This window comes from Sciurus carolinensis, chromosome 16 (genome assembly GCF_902686445.1).
Source record: "Sciurus carolinensis chromosome 16, mSciCar1.2, whole genome shotgun sequence".
Classification (NCBI taxonomy): domain Eukaryota; kingdom Metazoa; phylum Chordata; class Mammalia; order Rodentia; family Sciuridae; genus Sciurus; species Sciurus carolinensis.
Genome location: NC_062228.1, coordinates 58,925,265 through 58,952,605, shown reverse-complemented (window position 1 = coordinate 58,952,605; position 27,341 = coordinate 58,925,265). Strand labels below are relative to the sequence as shown.

The following is a 27,341-nucleotide window of genomic DNA, read 5'->3' as shown; positions in this document are numbered from 1 at the left end:
TCCAGGCCGGGGGCTGCCCCAGGGCCTGGAGGAAACAGGTCAGCACCCGGTAGGAGGAGTGGTCACCCAGCCCCTAGGGGGGCCAGACACCTGGGCATCCTGAGCAGAGGCTGAGGAGCTCATGCGGAGATGCCCACCTGGGTGGAGGGGAAACAGGCAGGCTCGGCCACAAAGGCCTGGCATGGAAGTGGGCAGATCCTCAGGGTCTTGCCAATGGGTGAGGGAATCCAGCTGCTATCTTCGGGGGTCACAGGGAGCCAGGGCTTATGAAATTGGACCTTGTTCCCCAAGAGACCACAAAGCCCCACTTAGAAAAAGGCCTGAATTTTATTAACGCCCCATGGGATGCCTCCAGGTCACCAGGCCTCAGGGCCAGGGGGTCCAAAACGGCGCAGCAGCTGCTCCTGATCCTCCAGGTCCTTCCGCACCTTCTTGCGCATGTAGAAGATGGGGCAGTCCCGGCTGCGGAGGTGGGTGTGGTCAGCCAGGGCCTGGCCAGAACCGAGCCCATGACTGGGGTGGGGGTGGGGGGCACAGGCAACCACCCCCAGGGCTGTTCCCAGGACTTTGGCCCCCGCCTGCTGCCCGCCCCTCGTCCTATGGGGGCTGTTTGCTCAGTGGGCATGGGGGGAGCCGATAACAGCGGGTGGCTGGCAAGGCACGGGTGGCTGTATATCACCTGTCACCTGGCGTGGGAACCCACCCCGCCCATTTGTTCCCTGGGGAAAGCCCAGCCCCACCCTGGGGGAGGGGTGTGTATTGGGAAGATGGCCATTTCTAGAGGCTGACACTGGGACCCTTTCCCATTTTGCAGGTAAGGACAGTAAGGTCCATAGGTAATGTAGTGACGGCCTTGGGCAAAGCCCTGGGAGTCGGGAGTTAGTTCCTGAGCCACAGGCCTTCTGGGTGTGCACACCTAGTGCAGATGACATCCTCATGCAGGCTGCCCTGACAGCGCTGGCACTGGGTCCAGAGGCGTGAGAAGCGCTCCTCCAGGGCATTCAGGTGGGACACCTGGGGAGGGCAGGGGCTGAGCAGGGCAGCCCGGCGCCTCCCAACCCCGCTCCCAGGCTCCCGCCCTCACCTCCTTCTGATACAGCTCTGACTCCCGGGACTGGCAGAACTTGCACACTGCTCCTGGTGGGGGGGTTGGGTCAGCACAGGGGTGCTGGGACTGAGCCAGGGCCCAGGCCACCCATCCCTGTCCCTTCCCCACCCGGTTGCCCATCCCGGTTTGTGAAAGTCCCCAGAGGCTGGAGAACAAGGGAAGGAGTGTGTGGGGAAAACTCCCCTGGGGAACTCCCAGGGTGCGGGCGAGGACCCTCAGGTGGGGGTGCAGGCAGAGGGGAGCCCCCGACTCAGGGCCAGGGCTGTGTCGGGCAACTCGCATCGTGACAGGGGCTGGGGTCTCACCCTGGTGGCTGAGCACTGTGCGGCAGCCGATGCAGCAGCTGCGGCGCTGGGTGAAGGCCAGGAGCCCGCCCACCTTGCCTGTGAGCACCGTCTTGCAGCGCGTGTGGTCACCCCCTGCGGGAGGGGAGGTCGTGAGGCAGCCGTGCCTGTCAGTGCCCTCCACTTCCCGTGCCCCCAGGCCCCCAGCCCTTACGCAGCAGCACGGCCTCTGCACGGCCCTCGCCCAGGATGGGCTCGAAGATGCGCAGGAGTGGCTTGGCCAGCTGCTGCTCCAGGTAGTACTGTGTGTCGATGGGCAGGCTGTGCTCCAGCACAAAGAGGGGGTCCTGGGGGGTGACATGGCAGCTCATGCATAGCCCAGGCTTCACTGGTCACTGGGCGATGACATGGGGCACCACCCTGGAGACAGTGGCAAGGCTAAGCAGGTCTGGAATGGGGTCAGAGGTCCCAGGAAGTGGCCAGGCTCTGTAACCCATGCTGGGAGCCACAGGTGGGAGACCTGTGGTCACCAAGGAAGGGCCAGAGTTCAGGGAAGGAGGCAAAGCTGTGGAAGGGGCCACAGGGGTCAGAGGTCATGGGACTAAAAGCTGGGTCACACTTCTGGGTGGGAAAGGGGGTGATGAATCCAAGGGAATTAGCACCAGGGAGATAGAGGCAGAAACCATGATGGAGTCGATGCTGGGGCACCGGGGCCCCTTTCCACAGGAGACAGGGGAGGGACAGGACCATAGGGCACACTGCAGAGGCTGAAACACCAGGAGCAGAGCCTCCTAGAACCATGTCCCAGGGCGTATGGGGTGTTCTCAGGGCCCATGGGACCCGCCCATCTTGGAAAGCAGAAGTGAGAGCCGCAGAGAACCAGGAGGCCGCAGGCAGCCCAGGTGGGCCTGACCTCGGACTTCATATAGGCAGCCACACCCTTGGCAGCTCCGATGATCACGTAGGGGACACGGTCACCCAGACTGGGTGCACTCCCAGGGTCCCGCTTCCTCATCCTGTGGGGAGACCAAGGCAGCAGGCGGGTGAGGGTGGGGGCGCACAGGAAGTGGTGGGCCCAGCTGGCAGGAGGGGCTATTTCTGGATGCCCCCCACCAGACAGACCTCTCGGCCAGCTCCACGTGGGCCTGCTTGCCAGCATAGTCTGCTGCAGCACGGGTCAGCTCCTTGGTGATGACCAGCTGGGAGATGTCAATGCGGTTGCACAGCAGGTCTGAGATGACGTCCTTCGCGTGGGCCACAGCGCCCTCAGGGTCTCTGGGGGCAGGGTGGGCCAGACAGGCAGGTGTTACCAGTGGCTGAGGGAGGACTAGAACCTTTGGTGGCTCAGAGATAAGGCACCAGGATGGGCTCTGTGGGCTGAGGCCCAGGGTAGGGAAGGGCCCCACCAGAGACTGCGAAGTGGCAAGGCAGGTGTCACTCAGCTGTGCAAGCCTGCTCTCACCCTGCGCACCAGAGGAAAGCTGAGCCTGACACCCGGGCCTCCAGAGGACTGGAGGAAGGGAGGTGGATGCCTGGGTCTGAGTTGTCTACACACCTGTCCACAAGCAAGCGGCGCAGGGAGGCAGTGACCAGGTTGGCCACAAGGGGGCAGTTGTCCCTGCGCACAGCCTCCAGGCCCTTACAGTCCATGCGGTCATGGGCATCGGGGCGGGAAGAGAAGAGCAGGCCAGCGTAGCGCTTCTTGCTGATCAGCAGGTAGGGGAAGTAGACCTGGGAGGGACCCATGGCAGAGACCTGAGACTGGGGCCGTCCACAGTCCTGAGGCTCCTCCCAGAAACAGGACAGGCAAGGCAGGCCTCTGAGACGCAGGCCTCAGGCTCTCAGGAAGCCAGAGTCCAGAGCAACAGACCCTAGGATTGTTTCTGAGCACCCTCAACACCCCAGAACCCCCCCAATCTGAAACAGGGGGATGTCTAGAGGTGGCCCCTGAAACATGGATCCAAGTCGGGGTACAATGAGCTATCCCCTCAAAGGGAAAAGAGACCAAGTCCAGATGAGGGCAGAGAATCCCTCACATCACGAGGCTCCACACCAGGCGGTGTTGGCGTCATGGGGGGAATGGCAGCATAAGGACTCCAAGTCACAGCGGGTACACTCTGAAGCTGGGACACCAGACAATGGTGCAGACACAGGTGGACCCCCAGAAGGTAGCCACCACATCTGACGGATCCTGGGAAGCCCCCAAATCAGGTACACTGTGACAAGATTTTTTTCCTTTTTTTTGTGGTGCTGGATGGAACCCAGGGCTTCACTCATGCCAGGTGGACACTACCGCCAAGCCACACCCCTAGCCAATGACCAGGTTTTCAAAACACAAACGCTTACTGTGTAACAAAAGCCCAGACCCACACTCAGGAGAAGACTGGTAGCAAAGCACTGGTTACTGGGTTTATGGTATGCTCAACAGCAGTCCAATTAGGTTCCCCAGGACAAGAGGCTTGAGCAGCACCAGGGGACCCCAAGCTAGAGCACTTTCAGCTTCACAGGTACCCTGAGAATCGGAGAACCTGAGCCTGGCAAGACCCACTAGTGGAGGGCAGGGGGTCCCACGTACCTTCTCAAACTCCAGCCGGATGGGTGGTGGGAAGTGACCTGACACCCAGTTTGCAGCCTCCCGTCCCAGGGCCATTGCCTCAGCCACGGAGGAGACGCCAAACCGGCACATGACTGAATCAGTGTCGCCATATACCACCTGAGAAAGGGTGAGAGGGAGGATCCCTTCTGCCAATCAGGGCCCAAGGACATCCCAGGATCAAAGACGGGCTGTGACTGGGAGGCAGAGGGCCCGGGCCCAGCTCCCCTGACCCCAGGTGTGGCCGGATAGGCCACAGTCCCTGACCTTGGCATCTGCACTATAGCCGTTCCCCACCGTGTACTTGGACTCAACCAGTTGCTTGGTTTTCTCAATCATCTGACGTCCAAATCCAGTGACGCTCTGTGGGGTACAGAACCAGGCAGATGAAGGTCCAGGAGCTGCATGCAGAGGGCACAGGGTGGAGCCCTCTCCTGCCTCTGCCATTTCCCAGTATCGTGAGCTTGGGTGAGCCATTCTGACTCCCTGGGCCTTGGTTTCCAAATCTGCAAATTGGGTTCTACAATTCCCCTCAATAGTATGTCAGAAATACCTGGGCTCCTCAGTTCAGAATTCTGAGCATGGACAAGAACTGACTATGCACAAGGAGACAGAGAGGCTGGAATCTGAAGAGGCCACGACTCAGTGTTTCTCTGACACTGACACTCCCAGCTGCCTCCTGAAAGCCAGCAGTTCCACTCAATCTGTGCAGTGACCTACATGCTGGCACATGCCCCCCACCAGCAGCCTGGGCTGGGAGGGTACCACTCACATCAGGTAAGAGCCTTTACACCTGTCTTCTTTTACAGACACAGCCTGAGACCGTGGGTTGAGGACCAAGAAGAGATGAGCATAATTCTGGTTTTGTTTGTGTGGATCCAGTCAGATAATTTTTCTCCCAGGTAGCGGGGATTAGCTACGTGCCAGTGTGCAGGCAGTCTGCATCTTTCAATTAGAGCATTCAATCCAGTTACACCCAGTTTAATCACTGATGTATTTGTACTTAAAGCTGCAGTTTTACTATTTGCCTTTTCCTTTTTTCATCTGCTCCATGTTCCTTTTCCCCCCATCTCCATTTTTGGGGTCGACTTACTAACTTATTGTTATTCTACCCCTGCCCTTATGTGCTTAAGACGGAAATAAGAAAAGAGTCCAAAAAGTGAAGGAGCGGAGAGAAAAGGCAGGGGCAGGGTCAGTGACAGGCACCTCTAGGGAAGACTGGTGTCCCCCCAGCTTCATCTCTGCTTTGGGGTGGAGACTGGTATCTCAACATCCACCCCTTCCCACCAGGGAGGTACCTAGAGATTGAAAGGCCAAATGAGGGAGCAGGGGTGGCACAGAGTAAGGGGTTCGCCTTGACCAAGGTAAGGTCTGGCTCTAGCCTGGCCCTAGGAGGGGCCCTCAGGGTGCTTGGACTGTCCTGCCTGGTAAGAATGGCTTTGTTTACATGAGACCTTCAGTCACACCAGACAGTTCATCAAACAAGACCTTGGTGGGGGTCTTGGGCCACCATTATCAGTGTGACACCAGGGAGGCAAACCTGAAGACTGAATAATAACTAAGGTCAGTTACATGGGTGGCTTCAGCCTACAGGAGTGACCAAGGCTCAGGTGAACTTCCCTGGTTCAATGCTCCCGTGTCACATGTCACTGCTGGGAGGACAAATGAATGCTCCATGCTTGGTCCTTCCTCGGCCCTAGCCTACATCCCACCTTCCTGGCTGATTTTAATCTGTAGCCTTTTGCTATGTTAAATCACAACCCTGAATAAACAACTGTCCTGAACGAATACTTTCAGCCAATCAGTGAGTCTGAGTAGTCTCAGGAGCCCCAAACTGCAGATGAGTGGGAGTATGCACAGGTTCCTCCACCCCGAGTTCCTCTGGCCAGCATTCCTGCCAAGCTTTCCACCCAATCCTTGGCAGCCTCATGCGCTGCCAGGGACAGAGGGAGCTCCTCACGACTGGAGACAACCAAGCAGAGGAACACCCTGTCTAGAATGTGCTACAGTCCCCAAAGCCCGGGGAGCTGGATAGGAGGTCCCTTCTGGGGCTCTCATGGGCACAGACTCCAGCTTGGCAGACTCTCAGGCCTCTGAGGTGTCCCTGACACGGGTACGCAGGCCAGGTGCTGGGCCATTGAGGGAGACAGGACCCTGCTTGGAGCTGGCATTGGTGAGCCTCCTCGCTGGGTTCTTCACAGGGTGGAGGACGACTGCTTGCTCTGACAGTGGCTGAGATCAAGTTACCCAGCTGAGGAAACAGCAAGTCCTGCCTGGCTATGCTGCTGGGTGTCCTCCAGCCTTCCCCAGTCCCCGAGCAGACATGGTCCTGTCCCTATGTTAGGAAAAGAATCTGCCCTCCTCTCCTTATCCCCTGCAGGGACCAGGGAGGTGGGCTGAAGAGTAGACTGTAGGGGCAGTGGGTCTGTCAGGTGGTCCTGTGACACATGGAGAAAACAGGCAAACCTGCTCCTCTCCCCCAGGTCACCTGGCCTCCACCTGGGCATCCTGAGTGCCCCTGCCTGGCCTCACTGTACCCTCAGCGGAGCCATGAAGAGCACTGCATCCTAAACATTCCATCAAGGTCCACCACCCCACCAGGCTGAGTGAACTACACAAGCACAGAAGCCCTAGTGTTTTCCTACTGTCCATACCTGCCAGGCACGAGCGAAGCCCAGCTCCCAGCACATGTTCAACAGGAGCCAGCTACTCAGGCCACAATGGCATCCTCTCTCCAAAGGCCAAGGCGGTGGTGCAAGCAGGGCGACCTCCCTGTGCAGCTTCTCCACATAGAGCCCCACTTTCCCTCTGCAGTGCCCACCTGCCACCCCCTCCTGTTTGCCAGGGGCCTGAGGGCTCACCTGTGAGATCTCCAAGCATGGTAGCTTGCCCACCTGGGCACCGGTGAAGCCATATACGGAGTTGGCGCTCACCTTCAGCGCCAGTTGTCGCCCGTCCAGGACCTGCCGCCGGAGGGGGTCTGTCTCCTGAGCCAGCTCAGCCTTGGCCCTAGGAGGAAGTAGGGTTGAAGGCCACTCAGGCAGTGCCCCAAGTCTCAGGGGAGACCAGAGGCTTAGGGAGGGCCCCAGGCCCACAGACCGTTCAAGGTGCCTTTCTTGGAGGGGGTGTGCACGGCACAGAGGAGCCTGGCCATGGGAGGGGGTGTGCGCACAGCTGCAGGTAACTCAGACAGGCAGTCCTGGGGGCAGGGGCGGGGGAGGGGCCGGGGCAGGGGCGGGGGCAGGGAGGAGCAGGGATTGCTGAGCTCCCTGAGCAAGGGTGGGAGGGGGCTCGGGAGACCACCTCTTCCGGGCACTGAGCAGATTCTCCAGGATCTGGGGCAGCAGCCCCTTGCGCACAGATGTCTTCACAAACTCGTCCCCTGTGGGTGTCCTGATGAACTGATCTGCCGTCAAGCTGGGTGGGAGGACAGTGAGCTTCCTCAGGCTGTGAGTGCCTCAGGCTCTCAAGATCCCCCACCTCTTGTGGTTCCCTTTCCCTGTCCACAACTTCTGGCCTGTGCCTGTCACCCCCACAGACTGTGAGCCTGGAGGCAGGGCCCCAACCACCTGGGCAGACACGTCCTGAATGTGGGAGTCATACCCCAGTTTCTGGGCAGCCCCGGGCCGTAGGAGCGTGGTATAGCACAGGTTGTGGGCCATCATGATGGATGGGTACAGCGAGGAGAAGTCCAGGGTGGCAATGGGGACATCATAGTACCTGTGAGGAGCGGCCACCGGAGAGGTCAGGGCTAGGAGCCCCCATTCCGTGCTGCCCGCCCCCGGTCTTGGAGCCTCACCCTTTGAGGGGCTCGATGACTGTGGCTCCTGTGTAGTCCTCGCCGCCCTCTGTTTTCACCACGGGCATCAGCAGCCCCTCACGCATGGCCTGGGGAGAGGCTGGGTGAGTGACCAGCATGGGGCACCCGGCAGGGACAGGTGCAGAGGGACCTGCTAAGGCCACTGACCTGCCGCAGCAGCTGGGACACGACCTTGACCTGCTGGCCACGGCTGAGCAGGTAGCTGAGGGGCACCCCGGTGACACGCGCCATCTCCACAGCGTTCACCAGCACCATGAGCCGCTCGAGCAGCCGCAGAGGCAGGAAGGCGTCCTTGAGGCAGTACACGGCCAGGCGGCGGCGAGTCTGGTCATTCCCATTCTGGAGTCAGCACCATGGGGTCGCGTCAGGGCAGGATGAAGGGGGAGCCAGGGGAGGACAATGGATGGTGGCTGGGGTGGCTGGGGGCCGGGGGTCTGGGGAGTCACAGGATCTGAGGGAGGGGCAGCCTGAGGAGTTGGTGTGGACGGGGGTTCAGGGCAGGAGAGCAGAGCAGACACAGGTCGCAGGAGTGGGAGAGGTCAGGGAAAGGTAGGTGGCAGGCTGGCGCCAGCAGGGTGGATGGGGTCGGGCAGGCACGGCACCTGCAGGTCAGTGATGATGCTGTGCTGCACGTCCTCCTTCTGCTCGCCCAGGAAGTGGAAGCTCACGGCGTTGAGTGTGTAAGAGCGGAGCTTGTACTCCCGAAGCAGCACCTGGGGTGGGCAAGCACTGCGTGGGCGCAGGTGCAGGCAGTGGCATCCTGAGCCCTGGACTTGGCTCACCAGGCCATACCTGCAGCATGTCCATCTGCACGCGGCCCACCATGCTGACCACCTTGCTCTCTCGCCGGCCCATCTGCTTTGACTGGAATGAGGAGTCCCGGATGTTGGAGCGGAGGCCGGCCACTCGGCCCAGGAAAGGGAAAGCCTGCACCTGATGGGGGATAACAGTCATGTGGCCAGGATGATCCCAGGCGGGGGCAGGCTGGCCCCTGCCCAGGGCCCAGGCCCCACCAGGCACAGGAGCTGGAGACTAACCACAGTCCTATACATGATGTGGAGGTGCTGGGAGCAGGGGCAGCTCCTGGAGCCTGGACCCATGGGCTGTGGGGATTGGAGGTAGGAGGGAACCAGGGAGGGCAGAGCTGCCACGGGACTGAGAGATACAGCATAGCCTGAGGGGCTATGGGCGGGGAGATGCCCAGGGCTGCACCAGATGGGGAGTGGGCAGGGCCTGGGGGCAGCCAGGAGAGAGCAGGGTGGGAGGCAGCCTGGAGAGCCCAGCTGGCACCAGAAGAGGTGGACCGAGCACCCTCGGAGCAGGGGTAGAGGGGGTCCTCTAAGCTGCTGGGGCACGAGGGAGCACAGGGAGCACAGGGAGCAGCAGCCTGGCTGCCCATGCCAGGGTCAGGGCTGGACTTGCTGGCTTGGCTGGGGGCCATAGGTCTGTTCTGCAGTGTTTCGTTACCACATAGGGCAAACACAGAAAAACAAAAAAGTAACACGTTATATCCACTAGGAGTTAGTTACATCCCCCCCAAAGCCCTAACCTCCAGCACCACAGAACATGGTATTATTTGCAAACAAGTCAGCAAGTGGATTAAGATGATGTCCTTGGAGGGGACCTTATTCCATTATGACCATGTCCTTAGAAAGGGTGAACTTAGACCCAGAGATGCACCAAGGAAGGGCAATGTGCAGACCAGGCCAGAGCAGGCCACCTGCAAGCCGAGAAGCTTCCTCCAGCCCCAGACGGACCAGCCCCTCGCCTACTCCATGCCTTAGCTTCACCTCCAGAACCTTGAGGGAACCTCTTCTGTGGCTTCAAGCCGCCCAGCCTGAGTCTTCGTCCCAGCAACTGGGACACGGGGCTCTCGCACCCCCATCCACCCCCAACTCAGCAGCATCCACCTGTGTGTACCTGGTTCACCCTTGTCCTTCTGCCCTTTTGCTTCCCTATTCCTTTCCTCCTTCCCAGTCAGCCCTGAGCCCCTGCCCGCTGCGCTCCATGGCTCTGAACAGCGGCCACTTCCTCACTTAACAGCAGCACCTGCCTCACCTTGGACTGAGTTGGGCAGGGCCAGGCCCAGGGTGTCTGCAATCTCGGGATGACAGGCTACAGGCATACAGAGCAAGGATGGCCCCAAGAAGGACAGGGCCACAGGAAGGGGAGCCTCCCCACTGGCCAGGCCCTCACCTTGAGGATCTGAGCCCGAGAGATGAGGTAGGGGAGGTCGAAGTTCTGAATGTTGTAGCCAGTGATCACGTCAGGATCCATGGCACGGACGAAGGCAGACCAGGCCTGTGGGCAGGAGCACAGGGATAAGCCTCAGATACCCCTGCTCCCAGAATGTTCCAGAAGCCCCCCAGCACTTCTGAAAATACCCCAGAACCCAAAGGAGAAGTGTTTAGCCCAAGGCATCCAGACTTCAGCACAGAGCCACTTTAGTGCCCAGGGGCCTGCCCACCACAGCTTGGGACAAGGTGCTGAGGACACATCAGGACACAGAACGAGAGCCACCTGGAGCAGCTCCTCTTCCCGCTCGTAGCTCTGAACCTTGGCACCCAGGATAGGAGCACAGGGTCGCAGGGTGAGTGCCAGGCGCAGGAAGGGCTCTGGCTCACCCCAGCGCAGGCCTAGAGAGCAAATCTGGATCACGGGGTCCCGCTCAGGCTCCGGGAAGATGCCTAAGGAAAAAGCAGAGGGAAGCGGGGATGCAGGGGACCTGACTCCTGCCTTCCTCCCAACACATGAGGTTGCTGCAGCTCCAGATCTTCCCTAGAACATCCACACCTCTGTCCCCATGGCCTCCCGTTCCCCTGATCACTCCATTCCAAGCCCAGGACTGGGAAAGTACTGCCCAGGGTCTCTGCTGGGAACACTCTCCCCACCCTCCACCAGCCTGAGCTTGGCACACCTCAGGCCCTGGGGACAGACCTTTGCGACCAGCACACTCAATGTCGAAGCTGAGCACACGCAGGGGCGCAATGCGCTGCCATGGCCCTTCTGGGGAGTGACTGACCACATCTGACCATAGCACATCTGCCTCCAGCTGACACAGCGTAACCTGAGGGATGAGGTCTGTCAGCGGCAGCAGGATCCTGGCTTCCTGTCTCCCAGAGAGCCACATACCTTCTCCTTTGGCCTCAGGAGGTACTTCCCAGCTGGGAGCTCCAGCCAGTTGCAGCCAACAATGTCTGTATCCACCATGAACCTGGAGGGATGGAGGGGGCAGAGGCTGGATGGGGACGTGTGGGAGTGAGGCTAGGGCAGAGGGTGGGGAAGAGGAAGATGGGCCCTGTACCGAATCTCAAAATCCACGTTGGCCTCATAGGGTGCGAAGCTGGGGGTGCCCAGGCCTGCCACACGGATGCCCTGTTCGAGAAGGCGACGGGCAGGAGCCACAAGGCGGGGCAATGCCAGGGTGATGCGCAGGAATGGAGATGGGCCGTGCCCATGGTACCCGAACATGCCTGGGGAAAGAGAAGGCTGGGACCAGTCCACAGCCCCAAACCCCCACTGGTCCCTAGGTGACACTCACTTTCTCGAGAACACAGCTCCACAGCCAGCACCGCAGGCCCTGTGAGCTCCTTGCCCCCACGCTGGTCCCGGCTGATGGCTACATTCAGCTCCCTCTGTAGGTCACCCAGGTGCTCAGCTCCAAAACCTGGTGTGGGGGGTCCAGTCAGAGGGGCTCAAGACCAGAACAGGGGACTCCCTGGTCAGGGGCCACTCACCAGGAGGTGCTGGGGTGTAGAAGTAGGGTGCGAAGCCGTGGATGTGGCAACAGACAGAGACGCCCTCATCTGTGACCCCAAAGGCACGGAGCACAGGCACAGCACCACAGGGTGGCACAGGCCTCCCTGGCAGGGGCTGCACTGGGCCTGGAGAGGTCACAGGGTAAGGCAGGTGACCTCGGGTTCTGCAAAGGTCTCTTCTCCAGATGCACCCCTGCAGCCTGTGCGCCCACTCGCCCTTGGTAGCCTCTGCCCCAGTGCCATTCTCCATCAAGGCTGGAAGGAGGCTCGCCTTGGAACCATGGCACAGAGGACATTGCTCAGAAAGAGTGAAACTGACCACTGGGGCCTAAGTGCAGTGTCATGAGCACTAATGCATGGTGGACACGGGGATGCAGGCCATTTCATGCTCAGGCAGCTCCCTCAGGTTGCCCCTGTCATCCCCCAGCCACGGCACCCACGAAACGTCAAGACCATCCACATAAATGGAACCATCCAGCACAGAATGTGTTCAATCTGCCTTCTTGCCACTGGCACAGTGAGAGTATATGCCCTTCCTCGCCTCCTGCTCTGGGTAGTGCCAGCCACCCTGTCCTTCCCTCCCACAGCCATGATCACTATGGTAGGGACTGCCTGGGTCCACTCCTCCCACAGGCTGTGACTGCCAGAGAGGCAGAGCCAGGACGCCTCCCCAGCCCACTTCTATCCCCCCAACTCACCCACATAATGGTCAATCTCCAGCTGCTGGAAGATGAGGGGCTCTGTTTGGGGGTCCAGGGGAGGTGGGGCAGGCCGCAACCAGCGGGAATCTATGGCTGCAGAAGGGAATTGCCCTGGAAGGGGGTGGGGAAGCAGGGTCTGATGGAGTTACGGTCCACCCTTAGAAAGAAATACCTACCCTCCCAGCCCATGGTTCCTCGATGGCCTGATTTATAGGAAGTCAGGTGGAGGTGGGGATCGGCAGGAGATTCAGCAGAGATTAGGGGTTAAGAGTCAGAATCAAAATGGAAGCTGCAAGCCATGAAGGATGCATACTGATGTGGGGGTCAAAGGTCATCCCTTCAGAGGACCCAAACTGGGTCAGAGGTCAGTTCTATGGCTGAGTCCAGAAGCAAGACTGCAGGGGCTCCCCACCACAAGCCTCACCATCTGAAGCCCCCTCCAGGGCTAGCTGCGGCTCCTCTTCCTCCTGCTCTCGCAGCCTCTGCTCGGCCTCCATCTCTTCCATCAGCGCCAGATCCTCTTCAAACTGGGATGGTGGAAGTGCCTCATCCTCATCCCAGAGTCCCCGACGAGCCCTCTTTGGGGGCACCCCAGGACCCAGGCCTGACTGCCGCTTGCCATCCATCCTGCTGAGAAAGGGGAGTTTGGTGGGGTTCTGATCAGACCCTTCTCCACGGCCTCCCAGGCACCCACAGGCACCCACAGTGACCATGAGCCTTTTAATACTCTGGAGTGGCTAAGGAGTGACCCAGCTCCAGCCCACATTCCAGATGCTCAGGCACCTTTTAGTGTACCCATTCTACCCACCTGTTTAATCCTTCCTCACCTGTTCCAGCTCCCACATCCCTTTCCCTGTTTCCCGGAGCCCTCCCTCCCTGCCCCTCATCTGGGTCCTAGGCATACTCCTTGATTTCTCAGAAGCCTCTGTCCCTGTTGCCCTCCATACCCACCAGCCCAGCTATCCTCCAGATAAACAGTAGGCCAGTAGCAATGCTCAGTGCCAGAGGGGTCTGAAGCACATCTGATCAAGTCCCTTCCCTGTCTGAGATTCACACTGACACAGATACCAGACACCTTGGTGGCTTCCCACTGTGATCCAAGGTCAAATGCCCTTTCCAGGTGAGGAAGTTTCGCCCACAGGACCCTGTGCCCTTCCCCCAAGGGCTCCGTGCTCGCCTGTCACTCTCCAGCTCCCTTGTGCAGAATGCACAGGCCACGCACCCTCGCCCTCCACACTTGAGCAAGAGCTCCAATGAGGACATAAATAAGCACAGTGCAAGGACCAGCTGAGGACACTTAGCAGTGACTCAGGAAAATGATCAAATAGTGCTCTCAATGTCTTCAGTTGTCCCCCAGGTGTCCTTTACAGCAACCCACCCCACCCAGGAGCCTCATGGAGACTGTTTTTTTTCTTTTCTTTTTGTGCTACTGCGGGTTGAACCCCCGGGTCCTTCACCTCTCTGAAACATCCCCAGTCCCACCCCTTTTCTTTGCAATACTGGGGATTGAACTCAGCTCTATCAGGAAGCTACATCCCCAGCCCTTTATTTTTTATTTTGAGAAAGGGTTTCACCTAGTTGCCCAGGCTGGCCTTGAACTTGCAATCCCCCTGCTTTAGTCCCCTGAATTGCTAGGCTTACAAATGTGTGCATTTGTGCCCAGCTTAGTCCAGACCTTATCAAAGACATGCTGCAATTCTGAACTGACAGAGGATATGTGAAGTAGATGTGTGCATGTGGCACATAATGAATACTCCTCGACATTAAAGGAGCCACTGACTGAGAAACACAAAAGAGAGAATCTCAAAAACAAACCATGTGGCAGTGCAGCTCAGAGACAGAGCTGGCTCAATACCCAGCACTGCAGAAAACAAACCCAAACAAGTTTTGTGCAAAGCCAGACACAGACTTTCTTTTCAGGTGATGGAATGTTCTGGAACTAGACAGAGGTGTTAGATGAACTACACAATGAACATACTGAATGCTGCTGAGCTGTTCACTTTAAATGGTTGATTTCATCTCAGTACCAGAGGAAAGTCTACACTGCATGACACCATTTACATAGAACAGACACGCTGGTCTATGGTACTAGAAGGCAGACTAGTGGCTGCTTCTAAGGTGGGAGAGAATGACAAGGAAGGGGCACAGGGAAATTTCCTGGATGCCAGAAACACACGGCACATCTAACTGCACACCTGTAACTTGTGCATTTCACTTAATGTAAATTACAGCTCAATTACAAACATAAAAGTTTGGAGGCAATTCCCTATCTAGGGATTTATGCTACAGATATATTATCATATCTGAAAACAACTGCACTTACAAGGTTATTTCCGGCAGCATTGTTTGAAATCCCAAAAGACTGGAAACCACCTAAATGTCCGCCCCTAGGGTACTGTTCAAATAAATTACGTTAATTCTACTCAATGGAATACTATGCAGCTCTATAAAGGAAGGAGGAAGCTCTCCAGGTGGTGATAGGGAAGGCTCTGAAAGAGGCATTGTTCAGTAGATAAAGCAAGGTACAGAAGGTATACTTAGACTTTCACATTTTGTTTAAAAAAAAAAAAAAGATATCTAAGAAAATGTTTGCCCTGATTCAAGTCACTGGGAAACAATCAAACAAATCCAAAGTGGAGGCTGGCAACGGCTGGGCAGGATCTTTAAAACTGTTGATGCCATAAAAGAAAAAGAAAAAGCCATCAGGATGATGAAATGAAATCCAGACGCTACCCTGGGTGAAGATGGGAACCAGCTCTGAAGGATACAACTGGGGCAACTGGGATTCAATGACAGAATACACCAGCTCACGTTAACCTGCCCAACTCGTTACTACGCTGTACTTGGCAGTGGACATCCCTGTTCCTGGAGGAAGGATCATCATGACCACAATTTTCAAATAGTTCAGCCAAAAACAGAGAAAGGAATATGTGTCCATTTGCTTGGACACAGCACACCAGGCCTCGCTGGGCACCAGTGACCAGGCAGGGGGAAGGGAAGGGTACGGCTGCCAGAGGTACTCAACTGGCAACATCTCTGCAGGTTTGAAACTTTTCAGAAAGTAAGCTGGGGAGGAACTACATACCCAGGTGGGTGGAGGAAAACATACTTGTCCCTGATGCATCAGTCTGGAAGGAAACTGGTAGCGTTGGTTTCCAGAGACAGGGTGGATTGATGGCTTCACTAACAGTTTTATTCAGCTATCAATTCACACAACATACAGTCCACCGTGAAGTACCGTTCAGTGGTTTTTAGAGTATTTTCAGTTGTGCAACTGTGATTAAAATTTGATTTAGGACACTTTCATCACCCCATAAGACAGTAACTTTACCTATCACCCACACTAAGCCAATGTCCCAGCCCCGGGGAACCCCTCATCGAGGTTCTGTGGATTTGCCTACTCTGGGAATGTCCTGTATGGAATCTTAGAAGGTCTCGTCCCCTTGATGTTTGCAAGGTCCATCCTGCTCGTGCTCAGTTCCTCTCTGTGCCCGTTCTCCCTCTGTGTGTGTAGACCATGCTTTGTTTTTCCACTACCAGCTGATAATCACTAGAAGGAAAGCCCCTGTGTCCACCCCTCTCCCCAGCCCTGGCACGGGACAAGCACCAGCCCTTCAGCAGCACATGCTCAAAGGCAACCGACCTCAGTGATCAAATGCCACCAAGGCGTACGGGGCAGAAGCTGGTTTCCTGTGGCTCTCCTTCTCTCAATGACCTCATCCCATCTCACAAACCTGACAGCTGGTTTGTTTTGTTTTTGTTTTTTTGAGGTGCTAGAGATGGAACACAGGGCTCCCTCATTCTAGGCAGGTACTCTGCAACTGGGCCCTGCCCCCAGCCCTCCTGGCAGCTGCAGACTCTCCACCGACACCTTCCCCTGTGTGTCTCCAGTCTGGGACCTCTCTCCAACTGACAGAACCAGCGGCTCTCTGGACATGTCCACTGGGAGTTGGGAGCACGTCCCTCCAGGCCTCTTGGACTCCAAAGGTGAGTAAGCTGCTCCCGGCACCTCAATCCCCCCCCAATTCAGCAGCGCCATTTTCCATCAGGCCAAGGCCTTGGAGTCACCTAGATTTTCCTCTTCCCCCAACACACACATTCCACCGCAAACCATGCCCCTGGGCTTTCCCCAGACCCAATGCGACTGCTTCCCACCCTGCATGGGCACTGCTGCTGTCTGTCTCCCTCTGCTGGAAGGAGCGCTCAGTGCAGGCTGGATGGGCCTGTCGGCCGAAGTCTGCCAGGAGCCCCTAAGAGCACCTGGCACAGAGGACCCTGGAGAAACGGGAATAGATGACTGGACTCCCTCTGGGCCCCCTCACCTCACCCTGCCTGGCTATGCTCCACATGGCAGCCAGACGGATTCTGCACAAACAGGCCAGACCATCCTGTCCCTCTGCTCAGACCCTGCTCCTGATTCCCTTCTCTGAGTGACAGCCAAGTCCTCGTCATAGCCCCCAGCTTCTTCACACCAACTTGGACCCTCTCCCTAACTCACTGGGCTGCAGCGACCAGGCTTGCCACTCCTTAACCACCAGGCGCAGTTCAAGCTCAGGACCTGGCACAGGGGTTCACACCCCGATCTCTTCCCCAGGGGTCTGTCCCCCATCTCCCCCACCACGTCTCTGCTCCCTGCTTGTGGAGCAGCTGCTCTCCTGGCCTCCTCAACTCTCTTCCTGTCCTTTTTCTGGATGGCGCTTACTGTCTTGTACTCTGCATCCATTCTCAGAATTCTCAGAATGGTCCCAAGAGAGTGACAAGCGCTTCAGGTGAGAGTTGGTAGGAAAAGCTCACTGTCGGGCTCACCCAGACCTATGGAACCAGGACTTCTGTGGGGCTGTGTCGTGAGCATCTCAAGGAGTTTCAGCTTATGAGTTCCTCAAAAACAGAGATCAGGGTCTTGCCCAAGTCAGGGTCCCCAGCATTACAGGTCACTTCCAGATGTGAGTTTAGACTCCCACCAAGTGTTACCAACTTTGATGAGTAACCCCCGAGCCTCCAGATACTTTGCTTGGCTCCCAAAGACCAGCACTGCCTGCCTCTCTCTCTCTTTTCCCCCCAACTTAAGCATTCAGCACTGCCTCTTGAGAGCGCACAGCACCCTGAGCAGAGATCTCCTGCTCTCCCTACCAAACTGAATTATCACTGACTCCCCAGTACCCTGCAAAGGACTTGCCACAAGAGCAGGTGCCTGAAGGGCTGAAGTACATGCTGGGAGAAGAGAAGGGCATGGCAAATGTCAGGCTTAAGAAACGAACCTCTCTAAGGGGCAGAAGAGGCCTGGGAAGATGTGCAGGAGGAGGAGGAAGGACAGGGCAACAGGTTTCTGGAGCTGAGGGCAGTGTCATCACCCTGCCCTGCCTCCTCACTCCTCCAGCTAAGCACTGCCCTTGAGGTGTACCCCAAATCTTCTCCCTCAGCTTTTCCATCTGGACCCCTGCTCAAACCACAAACCCAGGAATCACCTAGAGCTCATCCTCTTCTCACCCATATGGCCTGTCAATTCTCGGTAGGCCTGAGACCCCCCACTGTGCCCTTACCTTCTAACTCCGATCTCCTTCCACCCTTACTCCTGCTACAATACAATCTCCACCTGGCAGCTGGCAAATTTTTCAAAATGCAGGCAGATCTTACTGTCCCATGCTCAAATCTGCCCATGGTTCCCCAGTAAACCCAGAACAAAAGCAAAACCCCAAACCAATGCTTACAAGTCCCTACAAGACCTAGCCCCGTAATTTATATTTCCTGTCCCTTCACCTTAAGTCACAAACACACAAAGCTCCTTTCTACCTCAGGACCTTTGCACTTGCCAGTCCTTTGCCCAGTTCTTTCCTTACAAGGCGGATTTATCTCAAACAAAACATTCCCTGTCAGATTGATTCCCGGTCACTCTGGCTAAGGACACTCCATTGTGGTCACGTGAGCCTGTTATTTTCTCCTCCTATAAGCCACCACTGCCTGAAAGCATGGCTTTACTATCATTTACTACTTGTCTGTCGTCTGTCCTCCTGAGGCGTGGACCTTCTCAGACTTGGTGATGCTGTTCCTAAGGCAGTTCTATAAACAATCTAGCGAATACTGGACCACACCCCGCTCACAGGTGCACCAACCATACCCCCAGTGCCTCGCGGGCCGCGGCCCCAAAGCCAGGCCCCGCCCCGCGAATGCACCCCCGCACGCCAGGATTCCGGTCGCCGCACGGTCCAGCGCGGCCCCGCAGACCACCGGTCCCTGTCCCTCTTCCTCGCGTCCCCGAGGTAAGGGGTCCCTCCTGCCACCACGTCCCACGCGAGCTCTTAGTACACTCCCTCAGGGATCCGTGCCCGGCACCTCGAGACCCCCTCCCCGCCTGGCCAGTTTCACCTATTCCCCTCTTCCTTACCCGCTTCAAACAGGATTTCCCGCCACAGCGTACGCCGCCGTGAACCCTCACTCCGGCGCGCGCAGGCGCAGAGGCGCTGCGCGCCGAGTCGGGCCACGCCCCTGCCCCGCCAGTGCGGCCATGGCCACGCCCAACGTGGCAGCGCTCCACGCCCCGTTTTCTCCAGCGATGAGACAAGCCACGCCCCTCCTCTCTGCTAGAGTAGCCCCCCGCCCTCCGGTCGACCAGATTCCCGATAGGCCCACCCCTCGTGACGTACGTGACCCAAGGCCACACCCTCTAGGCTGCTGCCTTCCGGGCCCGAAGTAGTCCGCCAGACCAGCTGCGCCCCCAACCCTCTGGGCCTCTGGCCTTCGGGTGCTGCGCGCGCACACTGCTCTCCTAGCCCGCCTCCCGCCGAGGCCGTATCCCGAGAGCTACGGAAGTGGGCGCTGCCTGCAGTTGGCTGGCATGACACTGCAAAGGAGGCTGTTACAGGATAAACTCCGAACCTCAGTTTCCCCATCTGCAGATAAACAAGCACAAGGTGCGGACATCTTTGGGGTGTCCGATAAACACTTGGAATAAGGCGATTGTGTGTAACTACTCATTTTCGTCGTCCCCTGCCCCCAACAAATGCTCCTTTCCAGTATCCTGCCGGTTCCTCTAGGCAGCCCTGCCCCTCACACCCGGGCCCTCCACTCAGCCCACTGCGTGTGTGCAACTTCACAGCTTGCCCTTACTGTGTGTGGTTCCTCAACTTTCAGGCCCAACCCCCAGGTTCTCATATTTTAGATGTCCTCGAAGACATCCACCTTGGAAATGCCTTCCCTTCCTTCCTCCAGCTCCCACTGTCTGCGCTGTTGCCATCAAAGCTCCTTGTCCCTCCCCTTGTGCCATGTCTCAACTTTATTTTGTTCCTGTTTCCAGTGCCTAAAATTGGGCATGTTAAGCTCTCCATCAGCACTAGGTGCATCTCTAGAAGGGCCAGCACAGTACTGGCCCATGAGAAGCCTTGGCAAATACTTGTTGACTGGACAAAAGTCCCAGTCCTTCATCAGCTTAAATCCTATTTGTCCTTCCAAAGCCAGGAGTAGTCAGAAACTCGGGAAGCTGAGACAGGATTGAAAATTTGAAGCCAGCCTCAGCAACTTAGGGAGAACCAGTCTTAAAAATAAAAAAGCTGGAGATGTAACTCAGTGGTAAAGCACCCTTGCACTCAATCCCCAGTACCAACTGAAAAAAGAAAAAAAAAAAAAAAAAAAAAGGTTCCAGTCTATCTCAGGAGGTGACTCTCAGGTTGTCAGGTACCTGGCCTGGACCCCTCAGCAGCCAGCCCCTATCTACCTGGACTGGGATATCTGTCACCTCCACCAAACCAGCAGCCTGAGGAGGCTGCTGGTCCTGTCTACTGAATTAGATTCAGAGGCTGGTGTTAATGAAGACCCTGAAAGCTCACCCCCTTCTCCACTTACACTTAAGTCTGGCTTGTACTCTTATTTTCTTGTTTTTGCTTTGTTTTTAGTTTTTATTAAATAAAAGGAACAGAGGAAGAGGGGCACCTGTGGTCTCCCGGGCTGTGAAGGACAGTTATGGGCCGCCCCCCCTCTGTTCAAGGTGCATTGAGCAGTAGGCTTGAGGTGTAAGCTGGGCGGGAAGGGCAGCTGGGAACAGTCAGAGGTCGGGACCTGTGAACCATCACCCTTCCCGGAAGACTCAATGGAAAGGGAGGGAGCCTCCTGGACTTCAGACCACAGATGAAACTATAGGGCTGCCCGGGGCCCCTTTCCAATCCAGGAGGAGGAAGAGTGACAGTATCCATCTGTTGGAGGGTGGTCAGGCAAGGCTGTGGACCAGAGTAACTGGCCCCTTACTCATGGACGTCCCAGATTTCAGATAGCAAAGGTGGCAACTTCTTGTCCTGGAGTCGCAGGGCGAAGACCTGCTCCGAGTGGACGGAGCTCAGCGTGCGTAGGCTCACAAGCTTCATCAGCATGCGTGGGAAGCGAAGCTGGTCCTGCAGGCCAACAGGAGGGAGGTGGCTGCTAGCGGGGCTCTGGCCTGCAAGGAGGGCTTCCCTTCCCCAATTAGCCAGGAGAGCCAGGGTGGGGAGCAGCCAGGCATAGCACAGGACCCACCCAGGGTTGGGGAGGCTGTCCTTCATGAAAGGACAGGAGCCTGAGGACAGCTCTGATGAGCAGACAGTGGCTGGAGCTCAGAACATCACAGTGGGGCCGGTAGAGCTTGAGCTCAGATGAGGAAGTGAGACCTGAGGCCCGGACTGACCCTCTGTGGGCCCAGACTTCCTCCCAATCCAGCATTAAGTCTGCTCCGGCCCTAGTACCTGTGGCCTCTTGATGCGAGTGTAGGAGAGCAGAGCCTCCACATAGGGCTGCTGCAGGGCTTCCACGCGGCTTGGCTCCTGCACGTTGGGGCGGTCAGCAGAGAAGATGTTAATGGCAATGAGGAGTGCATACTCGGCATCGTCCAGGCCCAGGCGCCGCATGGCCCGTGAGAACTCGAAGATGGGATTGATGAACTCCACCTGCAAGCCTGCGGGAAGAGAGCCACCTGATCGGCTCTCCTGGCCTAAAACCAGACTCCACACCCTGGTCCCGATGGCGAGCCAGTGCGTGAGGGAAACAGCAACGATTACAGTGTCCTGTCATTTCTGCACCTGCCTGGCACACAGTAGGTCTGCCACAAACCCTGCCTGTGATGGAACGGGCAATGAGCACCACAACTGGTGATTTCCCACATCCTGCTACCACCTGTCTGCACAGCTCCTCCCTGATTTCACAGGCTCTGTCCTCGCCCGCACAGAGCAGGGGAGAGAGTTTAACCTAGGTGGTGCTGAGCCAGTCCCTGCGTGGTTCCACTGCTCTGAGGTCAATTCCAAACTCATCTGAGACTGACGTGTTCATTTATTCATCGAACATCATTGAGCATCTTTGGTGTGCCAGGCCTGGGGGTAGAGCAGTTCATAAGACAAAGTCCCAACTCCTGCAGGACTCTGGGGTTGAAGGAACAGATGACAAATACATCAGTAAATACCCAGTTTATCAGATGGTGATGCGCTTCTGGAATAATGCACAGAAGAGTAATCGAGACAGCTGAATATCTGTTCACATTTTCCACGTGGTGGGCAGGGAAGGCCCCAGTGCAGAACACTTGAGCAATGACCAAGGAGGCGAGGGAGCAAGTCATAAGACTATGTGAGTGCTCTGGGCAGGTCCTGGGCGAACCTAAACAAGTGGGTCACCCTGGGTCCAGGTGAGAGAACAACAAGTGGAAAGGCCCTGAGGCTGGAGCATGTTGGACAGGTTCAAATAAGAATAAGAAGGTCAGGAATCAAGGGGGAGAGGACAACACCAAGGGCAGCGAGGAAGAAACCAGGTCTTGAAGGGCCTTGTGGGCCACAGTGAGGAGTTTGGCTTTTCTCCCAGGAAGACAGAAGCCATGAAATGAAAGTTTCTGAGCAGAGGAGATAGGAGTTGACTTGGGTGTTGACAGAATCCTTTGAACTGCTGAAGAGTAGACATATTGGGAGGGTAGAGGCAGGGAGCCAGTGAGGGGCCCTTGAAGTGTTCCAGGGAGCCATGACTGAAGCCTGCACTGAGCAGTAGCAGAGGAGACGGGAAGTGGTGGGACTCCTGACCTCCTCTCTAGCCTCACCTCCTTGCGTCACAACAGCTGGAACTCCTTGTAGTTCCTTAAAACCATTCAGCTCTCTCCACCTCAGGGAGATCCCCCTACAGCAAACACTCTTCTTCCAAATTCTGTCCTGCTAAGTTCACATTTAAGGGTTACTGAGACTACCTTGGGTGGTGAGAGGGCTAGGGACTGAAGGAAGAAGACAGGGCTAGAAGTGGATACTGCCAGTGCCCCAGGAAGACAAGATGAACTTACAGAGGGCCCAGAGGATGACAAGTGAGGCCTCTGCACGTGACAGCAGCTGGCAGTGCCTCTCCCACCCCCCTCTACCCAGACAGTGCCTCTCACTCCCCAGGTCTCAACTCCAGTGCAATTCATCCGGGAGCCCTCTGCCTAGGTCACATGCCCAGGTAAATGCTCTTGGAGCACAGGATGTCAGGCTGCCCTATACACCAGGGGAAGCTTTGCATTTTGTGAAGGGCTGGATCTAGCAGCCTGCCTCTTCCTGATCCCCACCAAGATGCCCTGTGTGATGGCAGAGACTCCTCCTGCACAGAGCCAGAGCTCACTAAACACACTCTCATCTTGCTTTCACATTGGCTCCATCCTCAGCCCACTTTGGAGGCTCAAAAAGGAATGAGACGGATGATGTCCCCTAGCCAGTGGGTGCCAACCTCCCCCCACCCCTGGCCCCCTTGGCAACCTGCACGGTGGAAGTCGTCCTTGCTGTAGGTGAAGTCCTTCAGGAAGGTGATGCACTCGGTCTCATGGTTGTAGCGCCTGGCCGTCTCTAACAGCATGATCTGAGGGCAGTAGGGGGAGGGCCTCAAGGGGGGCCCCACGACCCTTCAGCTGCTGTCCCTCCCTCCCAGCCTGAACGGGAGTCTGATCTGGTGAGGATCATCCTCCTTGGCCACGCCAGCACGCAGTCAGCAGGTCAGACCCTCTGAACTCTCTCCCTCCAGGCTTCACTTTGGCCTGTGCTACCCTCTACTCTAGGGCACTCTGCCCAGGGGTTATGAGGGACACCGGCAGGGAGTTTTGTCTGTTTTGTTTGTTCCCATATGCCAGTACTTAGGATGGAGCTTCACGTACTACAGACTCGTTTCTTATTCACTATCTATGATTTGAATCCAATGTCAACTCCTCTGAAAAGCCTTCCAGGTGTGTATCCTCTAAAGCTGCCTCTCCAGCACAGCCCTTGATCACTGACTACCTTGGCTCCTTCTCCTCTCTCTCCTTGGCTCATGGAGGCTCTGGCTATCTCATTTAAGTTTCAGACATGCCTCTGTAGAACGCTATCCCCACAAGGGAAAGGGCTAGTCTTGTTCTTTGCTCTGCCCCCAGCATGTTCTGGAGCTACCTCTGAGGTTCCTGTGGGCAGGTGCTGTGGTTACCTCAATGGTGGATGCCTTCAGGAGGGCAATCTGGTCCTCACGGCCCAGCTGTAGGAAGCCAGGCACCTGCTTGGCAAAGTCCACAATCTCTTGCACTGAGATGATGGCCAATTCCGTGAAGTGGGCAAAGCGCTGCTGGCGGGCATCTCGGGACTGGGGGTCTGCACCCAGGGGCCAGGGCTGGGATACAGGACAGCAGGGTCACTCCAGGAATCCTGTACTGTGGGGGACACTCCCCTCAAGGTTCCTACCCTCTGAAGCCTCATATCCCCCACATCCTGGGCCCCAGTCCTGCTGGCTCTCCCCACTGGGCCCGTCACTGCTTGAGGCTGTGGAAAGGGCAGTACCGTGACTTTGGGCTGGTCAGAGAAGGAGCGTTTGTTGCACTGCAGCTGGGCCGCCACCAGTTGCTGGATCATTAGTTCCTGAGCCGCTGTTAACTGGACACCCTCGCCTTCCCCTGAGCTCTGGCCACCTGCCTCAGACCCTCCAGGAGATGCCCCGGGCCCAGAGGCTGAGCTGCTGCTGGCACCTGGCTCTACAGGTGACTGCTGCTGCTGCTGCTGCTGCTGCTGCTGTTGTTTCTGAATTTTCTTCTTCCGGATCTGTTCCTCAGAAAGGACACCTGTGGGGGATACGGGCCTCAGCAGAGGCTCCGGGCCTGGGCAGGGGCAGGTTGGCGCCATCCTTCCCCAGCACTCACACTGCTCCCGCATCCCTGCCTCCTTGCACTTGCGCAGCCGGCACTGCTGGCACTTGCGCCGCATGAAGGCATCCATCTGGCAGGTTCCACCACCCCGGCAGGCATAGCGCCCAGCCCCACCGTGGACCACACTGCGCCGGAAGAAGCCCTTGCAGCCTTCACAACTGAGCACATTGTAGTGGAAGCCAGAGGCCTTGTCCCCGCACACTCGGCAAAGTTCATGGCCCAGCATCTTCGGAGCTGGGCCCTTCTTCCGCTTGCGTTCTGGCTCCTCCTCTGGCTCTAGGATGACTGAGATGGGCAGATAAAGGCCATGAGAGAGAGCCACAAAGAGAAACAGCTGCCAGAGGGTCAGGCACATGAGAGATCCCAAGGCGAGGAAGCAGAGGACGAAGGGTGAGAGGAGATGTGCACACTCAGGGGACTGCAATGCAGAGGGAAAGATGTCCAAGTCAGTGGACCCCCAAGAATGAATCAAAGTAGGAGGTATTAAGGAGAAATGGAAGGAAAAAGAAAAATAAACAGGGCCTCCCATTTCCCCATCCTTGTTTCTCCCTTTCTAGATGCCTCCCTCAGCCCCCACACCAACTTCCAGACCCCTGTCCCTGTCTCACCTTCTATGAAGGCTGAGTTGGCCCCATCAGTGCCTACAACTTCAGGGTCCAGGCCCTCCGGCCACAGCTCAGGACCCTCCTCCTTTATAGTGGGTGGAGAAGAGGAGGTACTGGGCTGAGGAGGGCCATTTCCTGGGAAAGGGAGGAAGCAGAAGGAGGGACAGTGAGCTTCTATTGCCAATATATGATAGAGAGTGAATGGGAAAGTCTCACTCACCAGGCACCGGGCTGTCCAGGGAACTTGTGGTGGGGAGGACATGGTGGGGTCACGGAGCAGCCTACAGAATACAGAGAATTGAGAGCTTTTTGAGGCTAGGGATGGGCAGGTCAGACCAGTTGCAGGTCCTAATGGAGTTGCTCCTCCCTTTCATCTTCCCCTGTTTCTTTTTTTACTACTACACAGAGACTCCACTCTCAGTCCTAGCCCCCCTAGAAACCCTCACTACTTTTTCGGGTGCTGGGGATGGAACCTAGAGACTCACACATGTTAGGCAAGGGTTCTAACACTAACTTACATTCTCAGTCTTTTTTATTTTTTCACTTTGGGACACAGTCTCATAAGTTACCTGTGCTGGCCTTGAATTTGCCAGCCTCCAGTTTCAGTCTCCATAGTTGCTAGGATTACTAATTTGTGCCACCACACTGGGCTCTCCTCAGGCATGTAAACAATACCCGACCAGTTCTGCTCCCCGCCAGCCTTCACCTTCAAGTCCCGCCCCTTCTCCAGGTCCCACCCACCAGTTCCCTCCAAGAAACAATCCTTTGGTAGTGCTCTGTCTACAGGTCCTCCCTCCACCCAGTTTCACACCAGTTACTTTGAGGAGGCTCTACCACACTCCTGCTGAGAGAGCCCCCCACCCCCGCAACCCATCTCCTGTTATGGCCCGCCCCGTCTTTTCCTCCTAGGTTCCGCCCACCCCTCCCAGAACCGACCCTCACTCCTCCCATCAGGGGCCACCTCAACATTTTGCCCCGCCCCATCTGTGTCCCGGCCTTAGAACTCCGCCCCCAGGCTTCAGATCCCGCCCCCTCACCTCGCTCCAGGTCCCGCCCCTCTCCGAGCACCAGGGGGAGGCGGGGTTCATGGCTGCGCGCAGGGGTCTTGTGGGCGGTCTTTCGCGGGGTCTCCTACTCGGGTTGTCCTGGAAAAAGCTAGGAGAGGCGCAAGCTACAGAAGAGAGGATCGCAAAGGAGAGCGCGAAGTTGAGTAAAGCGGCACGGACCACCCGGGAGCCTCTGGCCGGGCTCCTCCCGCGCCTCCCCACTCTCGGGAACACTTGCCTCCGTCCCCTTGCTCTGCTTCTCTTCCTCCTTCTCCTCCTTAGCCCCTGACAGGCAACCGCTACTGGGTCCCCTCAAAAGTAACTTCAGGGGCTTGGGGGTGTAGCTCAGAGGCAGAGCACTTGCCTAGCATGCGCGAAGCCCTGGATTCGATCCCCGACACCTCAAGAAAAAAAAGGAGGAAAAGTAACTTCGCCACTTCTTCCGGCAACCCCGCCAAGCGTCATTTCCGGAAAGGGGCGGTGAGCGAAAGGTGACGAACTTCCGGTCCTCTTAGGAACAGCCCGGAATCCACTGCCCCTCACGGAAGTCATATACTCATCGGAAGTGTGCTCCACCGGGTAGCTCCACTGGGGTCCAGCAGAAGTGTTCCGGAAACTCAGTTTAATGTTGAGCAAGAGGGGCGTAGGTGACCCCAAATCTTCCGGGCCCACGCTTTGTGGCCTTGTTTCACCCATGTGCTTCCCGAGCCGGTGCACAAAGACTTAAAAGACTTAAATCTTCCTAGCAGTGACTGCTTCTCGCACGTGATTTATTTGAAGAATGTTTGCCCCTTTTTGCTTGTTACGTGTTTTCTGATATTGTAGGTGTAATGTATAAAGCCTGCATTTTTCCCCTTACAGTAGGTGTGGTGTATGTTCGTTTTAAATAAATTAAATCACAAACATGGACCAGGAACAAATATATAAAAAATATGTAATAGTGCTGGATATGAAATCTAGGCCTCTTTCACGCTGTTCAAGCGCTCTACCACTGAGCTTGCACCTGGAAGCATATCTTAAAAACAAAATTTGGTGATTGGGAGCTTTAAAAATAAGAAACCTAGTCTCCCCCTACCCAAAATGGTAAAAATAATAGATTTTCAAGAAAATTCAGACTACTTGAACAGATAGGAGATGAAATTGCTCCAAAGATTTTTCCTCACTGATAATCAGTTTTTTAATCAAGCATATATATATATATATATATATATATGTGTATATATATATATATATATATATACATATATACTTTTAATTTTTAAAAATTTTTTGTGGTGTTGAGGATTGAACTCACCAGGCCTCACT

The 27,341-nt window shown here is 56.5% G+C and overlaps 2 protein-coding genes across 3 annotated transcripts; both read right to left on the bottom strand.

The window, feature by feature from the left end:
- Positions 1–318: 318 nt before the first annotated feature.
- Positions 319–18,803, bottom strand: Pold1 (DNA polymerase delta 1, catalytic subunit). Of its 2 annotated transcripts, XM_047529603.1 has the most exons (27): positions 18,647–18,803; positions 12,689–12,894; positions 12,262–12,375; positions 11,543–11,689; positions 11,347–11,472; positions 11,110–11,278; positions 10,938–11,019; positions 10,743–10,872; positions 10,326–10,492; positions 10,002–10,106; positions 8,598–8,738; positions 8,408–8,518; positions 7,953–8,144; positions 7,785–7,873; positions 7,589–7,705; positions 7,289–7,402; positions 6,847–6,994; positions 4,253–4,348; positions 3,968–4,105; positions 2,948–3,123; positions 2,515–2,667; positions 2,306–2,408; positions 1,607–1,739; positions 1,414–1,527; positions 1,085–1,137; positions 917–1,014; positions 319–462 (listed from the first exon to the last, which is right to left on the bottom strand). In XM_047529603.1, exons 2-27 carry the CDS (start codon positions 12,888–12,890, stop codon positions 357–359), a joined length of 3,324 nt encoding a protein of 1,107 aa, XP_047385559.1. In that variant the 5' UTR covers positions 12,891–12,894; positions 18,647–18,803; the 3' UTR covers positions 319–356. The 2 variants fall into 2 exon arrangements, with proteins under 2 accessions (XP_047385559.1, XP_047385560.1); XM_047529604.1 differs by lacking the exon at positions 1,085–1,137 and having other exon boundaries at positions 325–462.
- Positions 18,804–20,131: 1,328 nt separating this feature from the next.
- Positions 20,132–25,244, bottom strand: Nr1h2 (nuclear receptor subfamily 1 group H member 2; the record flags this gene model as incomplete). The annotated part of the gene is made up of 8 exons (XM_047529962.1): positions 20,132–20,642; positions 20,970–21,178; positions 22,983–23,082; positions 23,677–23,856; positions 24,024–24,301; positions 24,380–24,670; positions 24,994–25,125; positions 25,211–25,244. Coding segments are annotated over 8 exons (1,371 nt in total), but the record flags the coding sequence as incomplete, so codon positions are not given.
- Positions 25,245–27,341: the final 2,097 nt, after the last annotated feature.